The sequence below is a fragment of the Oncorhynchus keta genome, chromosome 29 (assembly GCF_023373465.1).
Source record: "Oncorhynchus keta strain PuntledgeMale-10-30-2019 chromosome 29, Oket_V2, whole genome shotgun sequence".
Classification (NCBI taxonomy): Eukaryota; Metazoa; Chordata; class Actinopteri; order Salmoniformes; family Salmonidae; genus Oncorhynchus; species Oncorhynchus keta.
This window is the reverse complement of record NC_068449.1, coordinates 41137954-41154921: the sequence shown is the minus strand read 5'-3', so window position 1 is coordinate 41154921 and position 16968 is coordinate 41137954. Positions and strand designations below refer to the sequence as shown.

The 16968-nt window shown below is 41.8% G+C and overlaps 1 protein-coding gene across 1 annotated transcript; it reads right to left on the bottom strand.

The window, feature by feature from the left end:
* Positions 1–714: 714 nt before the first annotated feature.
* Positions 715–4246, bottom strand: LOC118362908 (40S ribosomal protein S6). The gene is made up of 6 exons (XM_035743628.1): positions 4117–4246; positions 3242–3373; positions 2564–2774; positions 1881–2027; positions 1115–1272; positions 715–845 (listed from the first exon to the last, which is right to left on the bottom strand). Exons 1-6 carry the CDS (start codon positions 4120–4122, stop codon positions 750–752), a joined length of 750 nt encoding a protein of 249 aa, XP_035599521.1. The 5' UTR covers positions 4123–4246; the 3' UTR covers positions 715–749.
* Positions 4247–16968: the final 12722 nt, after the last annotated feature.

The following is a 16968-nucleotide window of genomic DNA, read 5'->3' as shown; positions in this document are numbered from 1 at the left end:
TAAATTCATCCTGTTTCTTTGTGGATGTTATCCATGCCTCAGGACATCCTCAAATTTTCTACCAGAGCCACTATGTAGTTCCTCCCTAGTCAGTATATCTGGGTCACTTTGTCTGCATTTACACAGGCAACCCAAGCTCAGATTGGTCAAAATACCAATTGAAAATGATCAGAATTAGACTGCTTGTCCACAAACATCACCATTTTCAGATCCTCCGGTTCAGCACAGTGGAAGTGCAGGACTAATATTGACACACTAAGGGAACAATTTAATTTAACAAGAGAATCTGAAATGTAGTTATGTATATGCAAAAGTTCCATGTCAATGCACAAACCAATTTTTTTTTAGTCTGGCCCCAGCTTCAGGCACATCAATCAACATGACAGAGTAATGCAATCTTTGTTCATTACCACAGCACCCAAAAGATGGCCACAGTTGAATGAGAATCCACTCCAGATCATAGCAGTGGATACCTACATTTATTTACGATTGCCTTTTGGTTTGCGGCAGTCATTAAAACATACCATCACAAGTCTTGTTCTCGACAGGCCTTTACAGATTAGATTTTAGCGTTCACCAATTATTTAGCAGTTTTGAGAGCCATGGAGCCTCTTAGGGATGTGACTGACCACTAGAAATACAATCAGGATGCGTTTCAGAATTGGACATTCTTTTTGATCTATGAAACACTGAGTAAAGACGCCAGAAGCAGAATTTCAGCAAAACATTTTTTAATTCAATTCCACATTTCACTTCTGGCTGGACTCCGATTTAGATGTGGAGGCCCTAAGGGAGGAGAGACGGCGCCTTTTGGCGATTTGTTCCTGGCGCTTCTCCTTAGCCTCCTACAAAGAAACGAGATGTGTTAGTCTTCCTACGGACTAAAAGTTATTCAATGGCAATGTTGCTGACTTCATGGGTGATATTATACTTATGGACATTTCAATTGTAATATTTTAACCATTTTATGAATCAACTTGCAACCATATCAACTCGCTTGCAATTGTAGGAACAAAATGAATGGATTCACAACATTCAGGGCAATTCATTACACATTAGAACAGATCATGACTAATATTACAGCTAAATGCCTTAGTGGTCTCCCTTTCCATACCTTCATCCTCTTGGCCAGCAGCTTGGCGTATTCGGAAGCCTCCTCCTTGTTCTTCTGGGTGCGCTGTTTCTTCAGGGCAATGCGGCGACGCTTGTGCTGGAGCACACGGGGTGTCACCAACCTCTGAATCCTGGGAGCCTTGGTCCTGGGCTTCTTACCTTCAAAAGGTGTGGGAGGAGAGGTGTTACCAGTGGAATTTACTACAAAGCATGAACAAGGGAAAAATAGTTATGGGTTTCAATGTTTATGAAATGTCTGTCCAGATTAGCGATTGAGAGTTGTAGCTGTTATTCAGTCTAGCCAGTATTCTCAAATGTTGAATAGTTTGGGAATGTTTGACCATTTTGTGCGTGTCAACTCATTTGGCCAACCAACGTTCACATATGACAGACAAAACAAAACGTCCCATTCATTGCTAATATGTTCCACACAAAATTACAAGTTAACTCAAAATCAGATTTTAGACAATACACTTATTGAATAGCGACTTATTGGGAGAGCATTGCAGTACAACCAGCCATGGTCAGAGGGTAAGGTTGCATCTAGCAAAGCAACTCTGCAGTTTCTGTGGCACAACACTGTCCCCCCTTAGAGACTACAGACCAGCCAGAAAGGGTCTACTGGTGTGCCAGACAACTTTCGCACAATTTGGCAAGGAGAAATAATAGGAGTTAAAAATAAAAATCACAGTCAAGAGTTTATGAGCACCAATGAGTTTACCGATCCATTCATTAACAGAACCACTTAGAAGCAGTGCTGGCCTCACCTTCTTTAGTCAGTGGTCTCCTCACAACGTACTGCCTGACATCGTCCTCCTTGGCCAGGTTGAAGAGCTTGCGGATCTTGCTGGCCCTCTTGGGTCCCAAGCGGCGGGGCACGGTGCTGTCGGTCAGGCCGGGGATGTCCTTCTCGCCTGGGAGATGGAGGAAAAAATGTATAGCCACGAGATTCAAAACAGTCTACACAGAGTCACCACCCCAATGGTTAACCACATCAAAGCGCTGGCAGTGGAAGCAGACCAGCACTGATGATGTTCAAGTAAGTTTCAATGATAAATAGTCGTGAAACATGCACATGTCGTTTTCTTAATATGTTTTGTCTTTTTGTATAAGGTATATTTTATGTGTGATGCAGGACTCATCTGTAAAAAAAAATGTTTGTTTTTTTTATCAATAAAAATACAGGCCCTGGTCTCGGTAGGACTTCCCTGTCAAAATAAAGGTTTAATAAAAAATATATAATCTTCAAAACAACCAAATATTAAACAGGGAAAGGCTTGGGAGAGCATTGCAGTTCAACCAGCCATGGTCAGAGGGTCAGGTTGCATCTGGTAAAGCAGCTCTGCAGTTTCTGTAGCACAACACTGTCCCACCTTTGAGGCTAGACCAGCCAGAAAGGGTCTACTAAGGTGTGCCAGAGCAAGTGGTTACCATCATTATAACTCCATACCTTTCTTGATGATAACCAAGTTCAGCACACTGAGGTTGGCATCAACGATGCAGCCACGGACAGACTTGCGTTTGCGCTCTCCTGTCCTACGGGGGCGGTAACAGGAATGGCCCTTGGCAAGCAACAAGCGCACACGGCCGTGGGTCAGCACACCCTGCTTCATGGGGAAGCCCTGCTTGTCATTACCTCCGCTGATGCGCACCATGTAGCCCTGGGAGAGATGTGCCAAAATTAAGAAAACCGTGTTCTGTACAAGGACCTGTTTATCGCACAACAGTTAGACATTTGTTTAGTGAAATTTAATAGGCAAAGGCTTGGGAGAGCAATGCAGTTCAACCAGCCATGGTCAGAGGGTCAGGTTGCATCTGGTAAAGCAGCTCTGCAGTTTCTGTGGCACAACACTGTCCCCCCTTTGAGGCTAGACCAGCCAGAAAGGGTCTACTAAGGTGTGCAAGATCATGTTGAGTTGAACATGAGCAGTATCAACATTCTGTTTCAAGACACTAGGATCCAAGGCATTAAGTTGACTATTCCAAAATTACCCAGTTAGTCAATTAACTTGACAAAGTGAAGATCACAATCACTAGCTTGGGACTAATTAATTGAACTATATATATTTTTTTTAAATAACCAGAAGGATCTGAAAACTGAGTAGCTTTCTTAGGGTCCACAGCTTACCTTCCACTCATCTCCCAGGGGATCAGCAGCCACCTCTGTTGCCATACGCTTCTCATAGAAGGTTCGCAGCTTGCGCTCATCATCAACTTCAATGAGCTTCTGACAGCCAGTGGCAGGAAACGAGATATTCAGCTGAGAGACAGACATACAGATCAGTGCTTGTAGATTGACCAGATGTAGCAAGCTTTCCTAGTTGAGGACCTAGACGATCACCTTGCACCTAAGCTACCCATCCATAACAAATTTAGACGAGTCGAATAATTAACTACTACCTAACCACATGCCTGTATGGCGAGAATTGAGTTCAACATGATGCAGCTGTAAACGGGATGCGGGCAATTGGCAGATACTAGCATGTTGGCTAGTTAATGCAATTGGTTTAACTCTTGTTAGCTAGTTTCCTAGAAACAAGATTAGTTATACAGAGAAATTGATTCTGCAGCTACACTATTTGGAACGATCAAATGACACGTACTTAAGTGATGTTGGAAGCTAGCTGGCTGGAAGTGGCCTTGAGGGTGACTGTTGCAACTAACAAACTAGCAACGGATTCGCGAAATATGGACGTGAACAAACCCACATCAAGGATAATATTCGTATCCCCCCCACCCATGAACAGAAGATACTTTGTTGCCGTTATATGAATGACGCCAGGCAAACATGCATGCACACGGACATATTTTCAGGATCATGTACTAACGTTGTCAGCCATAGCTAGCTAGCTAGCTAACAAAATCCATATGAATCCTAAAAGACGATGCAATATCTGACTAAACGAGATACGGATTTATAATATTTGAATGGACTACTTCAATTCGGCCTGGACATTAACAGGGAGAGATTTGTTATTTCGAACATTAGTTGACTTCTCTTACCTTCATTTTCTAAAACTGACTCGACGACAGCCTGCCACCGAAAAGAGACCGGATGTTCGCTTCGCAGTCTCACATAGGCAACATAGGCTATCGCGATAACACGTGATGAAGTTACAACGTTGCGTTTTTCTCATACGAATCATTTTTTATTATTACTTTTATCTCACCTTTATTTAACCAGGTAGGCTAGTTGAGAATAAGTTCTCAATTACAACTGCGACCTGGCCTGTGGAATAAACAAGCCTACAATAATACAAAAATAAACAAATAAAGTCTATATACAGTGTGTGCAGGCAATAACTAGGCCTTAGTAGCGAATAAATTACAATTGAGCAAATTAACACTGGAGTGGTAGATGTGCAAATTATTATTATTATTTTTTTGACCTTTATTTAACCAGGCAAGTCAGTTAAGAATAAATTCTTATTTTCAATGACAGCCTGGGAACAGTGGGTTAACTGCCTGTTCAGGGGCAGAACGACAGATTTGTACCTTGTCAGCTCGGGGGTTTGAACTTGCAACCTTCCGGTTACTAGTCCAACACTCTAACCACTAGGCTACCCTGTATATGGGGATGAAGTAAGTGGATTGGATGGGCTATTTTACAGATGGGCTATGTACAGCAGCAGCGATCAGTTAGCTGCTCAGATAGATGATGTTTAAAGTTAGTGAGGGAAAATAAGTCTCCAGCTTCAGTGATTTTTGCAATTCGTTCCAGTCATTGGCAGCAGAGAACTGGAAGGAAAGGCATCCAAAGAGGTGTTGGTTTTGGGGATAACCAGTGAGATATACCTGCGAGAGCAGGTGCTTCGTGTGGGTGTTGTTATCGAGACCAGTGAGCTGAGATAAGACAGAGCTTTACCTTGCAAAGACTAAAAGATGATTCATCAGCATTTTAAACTGCATGCATAAATGTAATGAGGAGTTTAATACCCCTAAATGAAACATGTAAATATAAAACCAAATCCTCCATGAACCTGGTCTCTAATAATAACACTTTTTAACCAGGCAAGTCAGTTAAGAACAAATTCTTATTTAATGACAGCCTTCCCCAGCCAAAATTGTGCACCACCCTATGGGACTCCCAATCGTGGCCAGATGTGATTCAGCCTGGATTTGAACCAGGGACTGTAGTGATGCCTCTTGCATTGAGATGTAGTGCCTTAGACCAATGCACCACTCAGGAGCACATCAGAAACAAGGTCTTCATCTTTCTTTATTGTCAACTATAGGCTTTTCAATATACTGAAATTCACTTTTTTTGTCTGTCTGGAATAGTATACTCCTGCATCATCGTGCATGTGTTACAATTTGTTGCTGTATTCAAGAGTAGGCCTACCAGAGATTACACCACACTTCAGTGCCAGAAACATGGAGGGAAAGGTAGATTTATGGAGTAATGGGGTGGAAGAGCCAAGATTAAGTGAAATGCTAAGGAAATCTTCAAGGGATTTAGTATTTAATTATGTATTCCATTTCCTTCGGAAGACGAGAATAATGGGTAGAATTTAGACATTCCCTGTCTCTGGTCAACACTCCAGTCCAGTTGGTGGCGGTAATGCACCTCGAAGTTGATTGCCAAAATCCACAGAAGAAGAAGAAGAAGAATTACAGCAAATTCAATTGTAGACCAGTTAGCAAAAGAGCTTTGAAACAAGATATAATTGATATTAATGTTCCACTGGGTAGAGGTGAGGCCAAATGTTAGATCAGAGCCATTTTGATAGATGTGTGGCAGAAAAGATGGGACTCGGAGCCCAAGCACCAGCATTTATATGCCCTCCAAAGAAAGGTTGTGGACCGAGATTCAAAGGTCAGATTAGGAAGGAAGAGGTGGTGTTTGCTCAATTGTACTTAGGACATTGCACATTGAACTCGTCATTACATTTGGTTGGAAAGCATGTGAATGGTTTGTATCTGGACTGTATGGTCCATGAAACGGTGGAGCATGTTGTTATTAGTTGTTATATTGTTGTAAGTATGTTGAAGAGAGAGAAAGATCGAAGTGTAGTGTCATTGAGGTTGGACTGGGGTGGGGGGGATTTTAATGTGATTTGGGGATTGGGGAGGGTCTAGTTAATTACTTTAAGGAGCAGTTCTCTCTCTCTGTGGGTCTAACCCCAATAAGTTCTGGAAAACAGTTAAAGACCTGGAGAATAAACCATTCTCACAGCTGCCCATGTCACTTAATGTTGATGATGTGGTTGGTACTGACAAGAAGCACATGGCTGAGCTCTTTAATCACCACTTCATCAAGTCAGGATTCCTATTTGACTCAGCCATGCCTCCTTGCCCGTCCAACATTTCCTCATCTCCCAACCCTTCTCCCTCTTTTTCCCTTGCCCACTACAAAGGCAGTCACTGAGTCTGTGCTAAAGGAGCTCCTGAAACTTTACCCCAAAAAACCATCGAGGTCAGATGTTTTAGATCCTTTCTTCTTTAAGGTTGCAGCCCCTATCATCGCCACACCTATCTCCAACCTTTTTAATCTGTTTCTCCTTTCTGGGGAGGTTCCCATTGCTTGGAAGGCAGCCACGGTCCGTCCTTTATTTAAAGGGGAAGATCAAGCTGATCCTAACTGTTATAGGCCTATTTCTATTTTACCCTGTTAATCAAAAGTGTTGGAAAAACTTGTCAATAATCAACTGACTGGCTTTCTTGATGTCTATAGTATTCTCTCTGGTATGCAATCTGGTTTCCGCTCAGGTTATGGATGTGTCACTGCAACCTTAAAGGTCCTCAATGATGCCACCATTGCCCTTGATTCTAAGCAATGTTGTGCTGCTATTTCTATTGACTTGGCCAAAGCTTTTGATACGGTAGACCATTCTATTCTTGTGGGCCGGCAAAGGAGTATTGGTGTCTCTGAGGGGTCTTTGGCCTGGTTTGCTAACTACCTTTGCAGTGTATAAAGTCAGAAAATATGCTGGCTCAGCCATTGCCTGTCACCAAGGGAGTACCCCAAGGCTCAATCCTAGACCCACGCTCTTCTCAATTTACATCAATAACATAGCTCAGGCAGTAGGAAGCTCTTTCATCCATTTATATGCAGATGATACAGTCTTATACTAAGCTGGCCCCTAGCCGGATTTTGTGTTGAATGCTCTACAACAAAGCTTTCTTAGTGTCCTACAAGCTTTCTCTACCCTTAACCTTGTTCTGAACACCTCCAAAACAAAGGCCATGTGGTTTGGTAAGAAGAATGTCCCTCTCCCCACAGGTGTGATTACTACCTCTGAGGGTTTAGAGCTTGAGGTAGTCACCTCATACAAGTACTTGGGAGTATGGCTAGGTGGTATACTGTCCTTCTCTCAGTACACATCAAAGCTGCAGACTAAAGTTAAATCTAGACTTGGTTTCCTCTATCGTAATCGCTCCTCATTCACCCAAGCTGCCAAACTAACCCGGATTGAAATGACCATCCTACCCATGTTAGATTACGGAGACATAATTTATAGATCAAATCAAAATTAAATCAAATCTAATTATATTGGTCACATACAAATTTTTTACATTTTTTAAAAATTTTGTTTCACCTTTATTTAACCAGGTAGGCTAGTTGAGAACAAGTTCTCATTTGCAACTGCGACCTTGCCAAGATAAAGCATAGCAGTGTGAACAGACAACACAGAGTTACACATGGAGTAACCAGTAAACATCTGCTAACATGGTTAGCAGATGTTAATGCGAGTTTAGCGAAATGCTTGTGCTTCTAGTTCCGACTATGTAGTAAAATCTAACAAGTAACCTAACAAATTCACAACAACTACCTTATACACACAAATACACACATATGTAAAAGGATGAATAGATTATGTACATATAAATAGATGGATGAGTGATGTCGTGCGGCATAGGCAAGATGCAGTAGATAGTATAGAATACAATACATGAGATGAGTAATGTAAGATAGGTAAACATTATTAAAGTGGCGTTATTTAAAGTGACTAGTGATACCTTTATTACGTCAATTTATTTAAGTGGCCAGAGATTGAGTCTGTATGTTGACAGCATGTTAGTGATGGCTGTTTAACATTCTGAGATTGAATCTGTTTGACAGTTTCTCTGTCCCAGCTTTGATGCACCTGTACCGACCTCGCCTTCTGGATGATAGCGGGGTGAACAGTCAGTAGCTCGGGTGGTTGTTGTCCTAGATGATCTTTTTGGCCTTCCTGTGACATCGGGTGCTATAGGTGTCCTGGAGGGCAGGTAGTTTGCCCCCGGTAGGTAATGCGTTGTGCAGACCGCAGTACACCCTGGAGAGCCTTGTGGTTGAGAGCGGTGGTAGTCCACGATCGTCTGCTTTGTTTTGTTGACATTGAGTGTGAGTGAGAGGTTATTTTCCTGACCCCACAGTCTGAGGGCCCTCACCTCCTCCCTGTAGGCCGTCTCATCATTGTTGGTAATCAGGCCTATCACAGTAGTGTTGTCTGCGAACTTGATGATTGAGTTGGAAACGTGCATGGCCACGCAGTCATGGGTGAACAGGGAGTACAGGAGAGGGCTGAGAATGGACCCTTGTGGGGCCCCAGTGTTGAGGATCAGCGGGGTGGAGATGTTGTTTCCTTCCTTTACCACCTGGGGGCGGCCCATCAGAATGTTCAGGACCCAGTTGCAGAGGGCGGGGTCGAGACCCAGGGCCTCGAGCTTAATGATGAGTTTGGAGGGTACTATGGTGTTAAATGCTGAGCTATTGTCAATGAACAGCATTTTTACATAGGTATTCCTCTTGTCCAGATGGGATTGCATTGGCAGTGGACCTATTGGGGCAGTAAGCAAATTGGAGTGGATCTAGGGTATCAGGTAGGGTGGAGGTGATATGATCCTTGACTAGCCTCTCAAAGCACTTCATGATGACAGAAGTGAGTGCAATGGGGCGATAGTCATTTGGTTCAGTTACCTTAGCTTTCTTGGGAACAGGAACAATGGTGGTCATCTTGGAGCATGTGGGGACAACAGACTGGGATAGGGATTGGTTGAATATATCTGTAAACACACCAGCCAGCTGGTCTGCGCATACTCTGGGGACACGGCTAGGGATGCCGTCTGGGCCGGCAGCCTTGCGAGGGTTAACACGTTTGAATGTTTTACTCACATTGGCCATGGAGAGAGAGAGCCCACAGGCTTTGGTAGCGGGCCATGTCAGTGGCACAGTATTGTCCTCAAAGCGAGCAAAGTTGTTTAATTAGTCTGGGAGCAAGACATCGATGTCCGCAACGGGGCTGGTTTTCTTTTTGAGCCTGTATCATAATTGCAAAAGGGTTTTCTAATGATCAATTAGCCTTTTAAAATTATAAACTTAGATTAGCTAACACAATGTGCCAATGGAACACAGGAGTGTGATGGTTGCTGATAATGGGCCTCTGTACGCCTATGTAGATATTCCATTAAAAATCACACGTTTCAAGCTACAATAGTCATTTACAACATTAACCATGTCTACACTGTATTTCTGATAAGTTTGATGTTATTTTAATGGACAAAAAAAAGTGCTTTTCTTTCAAGAACAAGGACATTTCTAAGTGACCCCAAACTTTTGAACGGTAGTGTACAATGTGGAAAATACGCCCATCGTAAATATGGATATTTAGCACCCTAACAACCGTTCATTCTGATTTAGAAATGCAACACATATTTCCGTGTGTATGTCTTTGTTGTCTCTCTGTTGAAATCGCCTGTCCATCTGGGGAATAACAGAGTGGTGAGAGGAAATTGTTATTTCATCTTACTAGACTATTTATCTTCTTTATCTTCTTCACTCATTGAGAGTTCCTGGCCATTTGTGACGTACTGTATTCAGCTCGTGCTGCACATATACTGGTCTGGTGGAGTCTAAACATTCTGTACCTTTCAGCTCAAGTCAATTAGATAATTATCGGCCCATCTCTAAGCTCTCCTGTTTGGCTAAAATTCTAGAGTCATTGGTGAATAGGCAACTACAATCTTTTTTAACTGTTAACAATACTCTTTCTAGTAATCAATCTGGCTTCAGACCTAAACACAGTACTATTACGGCCACTGCACGTGTTGTAAATTATATTACTAATGTCCTAGATAATAGAAAGTACTGTGCCGCCTTGTTCATACATTTATCTAAAGCTTTTGACACTGTAGACCATGCAATACTTTTGGGTAAGCTGTCGTCAATAGGACTGGGATTGGATGCCTGTCGTTGTTTTCATGACTATCTAAAGGATACGAGTCAGGCTGTTAGAGTCGACAGCATCCAGTTTGAGCCATTGGAGTTGGTTAAAGGGGTCCCACAAGGTTCTATACTTGGTCCATTACTGTTCACTCTCTACATAAACAATATTAGTGATGAGATAAGAAAGTGTCAAATTCATTTATATGCTGATGACACTGTCATGTACTCTATCGCTTCAACGGCTGACCAAGCATTATCACTATTGGAGACAGATTTTAAGATTTTACAAGGGTCTTTTATACAGCTGAAACTTGTTTTAAATGCAAATAAAACACATTTTAGGATTTTTAATAGGTTCAAAAAGTTGGCTGAAAATACACTTGCACTTACGAGTTTAGATGGTTCTCGAATTAATCAGGTCTCTGCATATAAATACTTAGGGATATGGTTGGATGATAAACTGTCTTTTAAAATGCATATTAATTAACTTTGTAAACGGCTAAAAATCTAACTAGAATTCCTCTATAGAAACAAATAGAAGACAAGTTGTGCAAGCTACTTTTATGTCTGTTATAGATTATGGGGATATTATTTAGATGCATGATACGGCATCAACACTTAAATGGCTGGATGCTGCTTATCATTGCGCACTTAGGTTTATTACGGGTGTTAGCTACAGAACTCACCACTGTGTTTTATATCAAAATGTGGGTTGGACTTCGCTGTCCGTGAGACAAGAACAACATGCTCTCGTGTTTGCCTATAAAGCACTTCTGAATAAGCTACCTTCTTAAGGTATAACTTGTCTCCGGCTGGAGCAGCCTTGTACTTTTTTAATTGTCAAATAAATTAAATCAATCAATCTCTCCAGCCAATACCCACATCAAATCAATGCCTTTAAACCCATGAGAAGGAGTGTACAAGTGCATACTTTTGGAAAAGTGTGGAGAATTGGCATGCAGCCCATCGCCACTCTTGTTAAATAGAAATGCACTGATACTTTTTTGCTTAATATTTTCCCTTCTAGTGTCAGTTCTTAGAAATGCAGCTCTGTTAGAAATGACAGAGGCTGATGTAGAGAAACCCATTCAAAATTGGCTCATGCTGAGCCAAGACAGAGCAAAAAATGAAACGAATAAGGCCCAGTGGACTAGTGGAAGAGAGAGCAGAACAAGAAAGTGATTAAAGGTAGGCCTACTGATCAAGCTACAGCAGAGATGTAGCTTCTTATATACCCATCTACAATAAGTTCTTGTTAGTCTCCCTCTCTCAAACAGGCTGTCATTTCAAGTCTGCCAGCGGACTCTTGTTGAATCCCAAACGAACCCCTTGGCCCTACCAACTTGCTTGGAGGGCCCTCCGTTTTCACATGTTGCTGACAAAACTGAGAGTGACTTCCTGAAAGTGGCAAGAGGATTAATAAACCCTTCAACTTCGGAACACACTTGTGACTTGAACAAGTATAAATGTAGCTCCACTGTGATGAGACTGCAATGCTGACATGAGGGAGGCGCCAGAAATGTAGCTAAACCTTAATTAATTACAAAAATATAGTCTATGCTAAACACCAGTCATGTTTGACAAATATAATGTCGTCAACACCATCGTCTTGATTCTGTCAACATAGGCAAGGCACAGTTTGTTCATTTATTAATAAAAAAAAAAACTTTATTTAACTAGGCAAGCCAGTTAAAGAACAAATTCTTATTTACAATTACTATTATTTAGGAGCAGTGGGTTAACTGCCTCGGGGATTTGATCATGCAACCTTTTGGTTACGGGCCCACTGCTCTAACCACTAGGCTAACTGCCACCCCATTAAGATCAAATGTTCACAAGAACAGAGAGAAAGGGCAGTGCCAATTGTATTTTTTACATTTATTTAATTTAACCGTTATTTAACAAGGTAAGTCAGTTAAAAACACATTTGTATGTACATTGATGGCCTACCAAAAGGCAAAAGGCCTTCTGCGGTGATGGGTGCTGGGATTAAAAATACAAATAAATTAAATAAAAATATAGGACAAAACACACATCACAACAAGAGAGACAACACTAAATAGAGGCCTAAGATGACAACATTTACATTTACATTTAAGTCATTTAGCAGACGCTCTTATCCAGAGCGACTTACAAATTGGTGCATACACCTTATGACAACCAGTGGAACAGCCACTTGCATCTAAATCTTGTTGGGGGGAGAAGGAACAACATAGCAGGGCAGCAACACAACATGACAACAATATGGTAGAAACACAACATGGTACAAACATTGTTGAGCACAGACAACAGCACAAAGTCAAGAAGGTAGAGACAACAAGACATCACGCAAAGCAGCAACAACTGTCAGTAAGACTGTCCGTGATTGAGTCTTTGGATGAAGAGATTGAGATAAAACTGTCAAGTTGGAGTGTTTGTTGCAGCTCGTTCCAGTCGTTATTTGCAGCGAACTGAAAAGTGAAGCGACCCAGGGATGTGTGTGCTTTGGGAACCTTTAACAGAATGTGACTTGCAGAACGGTGGAGGGTGAGCGCTGCAGTAGATCTCTCAGATAGGGGGGAGTGAGGCCGAAGAGGCCAATTGCACATAGCACATCACCCACCTTGCAATCTGAGCGGAGGGAATACAGTACCTGGATGTTTTATGTAATTTTATGAGGCATGTCTCACCTTGTTTTAAAGTAGCCTAACCAAAATCCGCGGCTAAACGTTTCCTCATTAACATTATGCCATTGAAACCAGCATTTTCTCTTGTTCTGTTGGTTTTCAAATCAACTTTATTTTCGATGCCCAGAAGCCAGACAGACACACAATCCTAATCATATTATCAACCCATGCTAGTTGTTAGATCTTATCTCTCACGAATATTTGTATCCCGGTCACATGAAACCACTTGCATTTGAGGCGACCGTGTGCTTTGGGAGAACAGAACGTGTTTTCCCGCCTGTTGCATTTTTTTTGAACATCCGCGTGTACAGCCAACTGCGGTGTGCGATTGCTGCACTTATGTGAATAAATAATAGTCAATATTTTAACTAAAAGTTTTGATCTGTTGTATCTGCCTCGTGGGAGTGGCCTTTTAATTACAGGGTTTCTATGAATTTTGTATATATCGTCCCAGAACTGACCCAGTCTGTTTTGAAGAGCCCATTACATTTTTTTTATCATCGCGGGATGGATGCCTATAATTTCGAGACCTACATTTAATAACTACATTAAACAATCTATTGTTGACTGAGTCATTGGGCTCAAATTTTTTTTTTGTCAATATATTAATCACATATTCACTGCTCTTAGCCTATAACAAAACCTTAATTCAATGTTTATCGAACCAACTGCACAGGCTATATTTTTTAATCTGTTTCTGTTTCTTGTTTCTCTCTTCTGTGCTGTAGTCCTTAAGAACTTGCAGTGGCGGTTCTAGCTTGTTTGGCTCCCCAAACGCACCATTCTGCACGAACTAATTTTTATTCAGACATTTGGAACACAAATAAATAATCATAACATTTAAAACTATATAAATCTAAATATATATATAAAATAAGACTCATAAATATCAAAACTAACAAAGACAAATAGAAACAAATAGTATAGAAATACAAAAAAGATTATACACTATTACGAACAAAAAACACAACAAAATTGCACAAATCCTATATCACACAAATAGAACACACTTAAGAGAACTTGATTATTACACCATTGCACACAAGAAACACTAAATTGTACAACTGCCATCTAAACCCTGACATTTCTTTCCGTCTTTGATGCAAAGCCATCAATTACATCCTCATAAGAAATCTGCCCAGCAATTGCATGGTTAATACTGATGACTGCAAGGCCACCAAAGCTTTCCTGTGACATGGTGGACCTCAGGTAGGATTTGATGAGCTTCAGCTTTGAAAACCTTCTCTCTACTTCGGCTAAAGTCACTGGAAGACTAAGACCAATTCTGAGAGCAGTCCACAAAATGTGGATACATTTCTGAGAGCTCCCTTTGGTGTATAAATATCAGCAGCTCAAGCAGGGCCATGGTTGTTACCCGGAGTGAACTCCGGGAAGCAGGGATGAATGAATCAAAATGTTTATTGTACACAGAGAAATATGGAGTGCAGAACAGGGGTAGCTCAGATGAGTTGCAGAAAAACTCAAAGTGTAGAGTGAGGTTGGAGTTGACTGAGTTGAACAGGGTAAATCTGTCCTGAGGGGAATCCAAGGTGGTGGTGAGTGAAATCCAGAGCAAGGTGGTAGGGTGGTACAGGAGCCAGGAGCCAGAGACAAAGCAGTAACTGCAATGAGAGGACAAAATGGTGTGAGGCAGGTAAACAAGCACAGCAGAGCAACAGGAGCTTGGTAATGACCAAAAGGCTAGGATAATAACTGACTGAGCAGAGATTACTATCTGGCAGAGTGGAAGTGGCAGGAATGAGTATTTGTAGAGTTCTTGATTTATGGAACGAGTTGCAGCTGATAGGGATCTGCTCTGACTCCAGCACACCTGTCTCCAATCACACAATTAAACAGAGAGGGAGAGAGAGAGTGTACAGGGGGAGAACTGCAGCTTAAGAAGACACCGGACGAACACCAGAGGGCGTAGTCAGAGCAGATGTGACAATGGTCTTCGATGGCAAGTCAGGTTGTCACGACTTCCGCCGAAGTTGGCTTTCCGATCACTGTACCTGTACACAGCCAATCTGTTAATAGCACACCTGACTACCTCATCCCCATATTATTACTTAGTATCTCTGCTTGCACATCACCATCTGCACATATTTCACTCCAGTATTAATGCTAAATTGTAATTCTAATCACAACTGACAACGGTGTGGCTGACATCTGAGGTGCAATCTAGAATAATTGAGAAACATTTTGCCAGCTTGATGTCATTCATCATATCGAAATGACCTTGCTGCTCAACAAATCAATGAGTTCATTCTGTATTTGGTGGCCGAGGTAGCTGGTGGTGTGACTCTAGGTCCCTTTTTGGACACAGTTAAGGTGCTCTTTCATGACTGGATCAAATTGTGCCATCAGTTCAGCATTTTTTAGGAAATTTCCATTTGATGGAGAGTACAGTGTTTCTGTGTGTCCCCTTAGTGCCAGATTCCTAATTGCCAGAGACTGCACAATAGCTGTCAGACGTGTCAACACTTCTCTCCATCTTATCCTCTCAGTCTCCATAAGTGCCATCTCATGCTCATAAATTGTTTCCCCTTTTTTGATCCTCATTGCCAGTTCTTTCCATGTTTTCATGCTGTCGTGTGAAGTCAGCAAAGAACTTGCATGTTACCAGTCTGTCAGTCCTGATTTGCTAAATTTCTTCATAGAAAAGAGGCTGTTATTTCTTTCAGAATACACCAACCACTCACCAAGGTCTTCCTGAAATACTGGTGGTGGCAACTTCTTCCATCACTCTCATTCCTTAGGAAAACAAAGTTTGGTGGTACCTCACATGGTCCTCTGCAAACTAGTTGTGTCCGAATTCTACCAGTCAATACTGAAGGCCAGACAGCAGGGTCTGTAGACAGTGGTTCATCCTCAGCAGCAGGATTTGGTGAGGATGCTGCTACAGGCATTTCTAATGGAGAGCACATGGGCATTAGTTTACGCATGTTATTCACAGCATTTATAGTGGTGGAACATCCCACACATACTCAGTAATAATAAAATCATCAGATTAGCCCCTCATCGGCGGATCCTCACAAGGCCCCCCTATTTCTTTCCGCGACACCGCTTCCTTCTTTTTCTCCTGTGAATGACGGGGATGGGGGCCTGTTCGGGTGTCTGAATTTCATTAAACAAAAATTATTCGTCCAGTTCAAGGTGAGTAATCACTGTTCTGATTTCCAGAAGATCTTTTCGGTCATAAGAGAAGGTAGCAGCAATATGATGTAGAAAATAAGTTTTAAAAAATGTGAAAAAACGAACAAAATAGCATGGTTGGTTAAGAGCCCATAAAACGGCAGCCATCTCCATCTTTCTTAGTAAGTAAGAGCGTCTATGATTGAGTCTTTGAATGAAGAGATTGAGAAAAACTGTCCAGTTTGAGTGTTTGTTGCAGCTCGTTCCAGTCGCTAGCTGCAGCGAACTGAAAAGACTGTACTCCCAAGGATGTGTGTGCTTTGGGGACTGGCAGAACGGGTGTTGTATGTGAAGGATGACGGCTGAAGTAGATATCTCAGATAGGGGGAGTGAGGCCTAAGCGGGTTTTATAAATAAGCATCAGCCAGTGAGTCTTGCGATGGGTATATAGAGATGACCAGTTTACAGGGGAGTATAGTGCAGTGATGTGCAGTGGTGGCAAATCTGATGGCTGAATGATAAAGAACATCTAGCTCTATAAATTATGTCTCCGTAATCTAGCATGGGTAGGATGGTCATCTGAATCAGGGTTAGTTTGGCAGCTGGGGTGAAAGAGGAGCAATTACGATAAAGGAAACCAAGTCTAGATGTAACTTTAGTCTGCAGCTTTGATATGTGCTGAAAGAATGACAGTGTACTATCTAGCCATACTCGCAAATACTTGTATGAGGTGACTACCTCAAGCTCTAAACCCTCAGAGGTAGTAATCACACCCATGGTGAGAGGACATTCTTCTTACCAAACCACATTGGAGGTGTTCAGAACAAGGTTAAGGGCAGAGAAAGATTGTAGGACACTAAGAAAGCTTTGTTGTAATAGCGTTTAACACAAAATCTGGGGATAAAA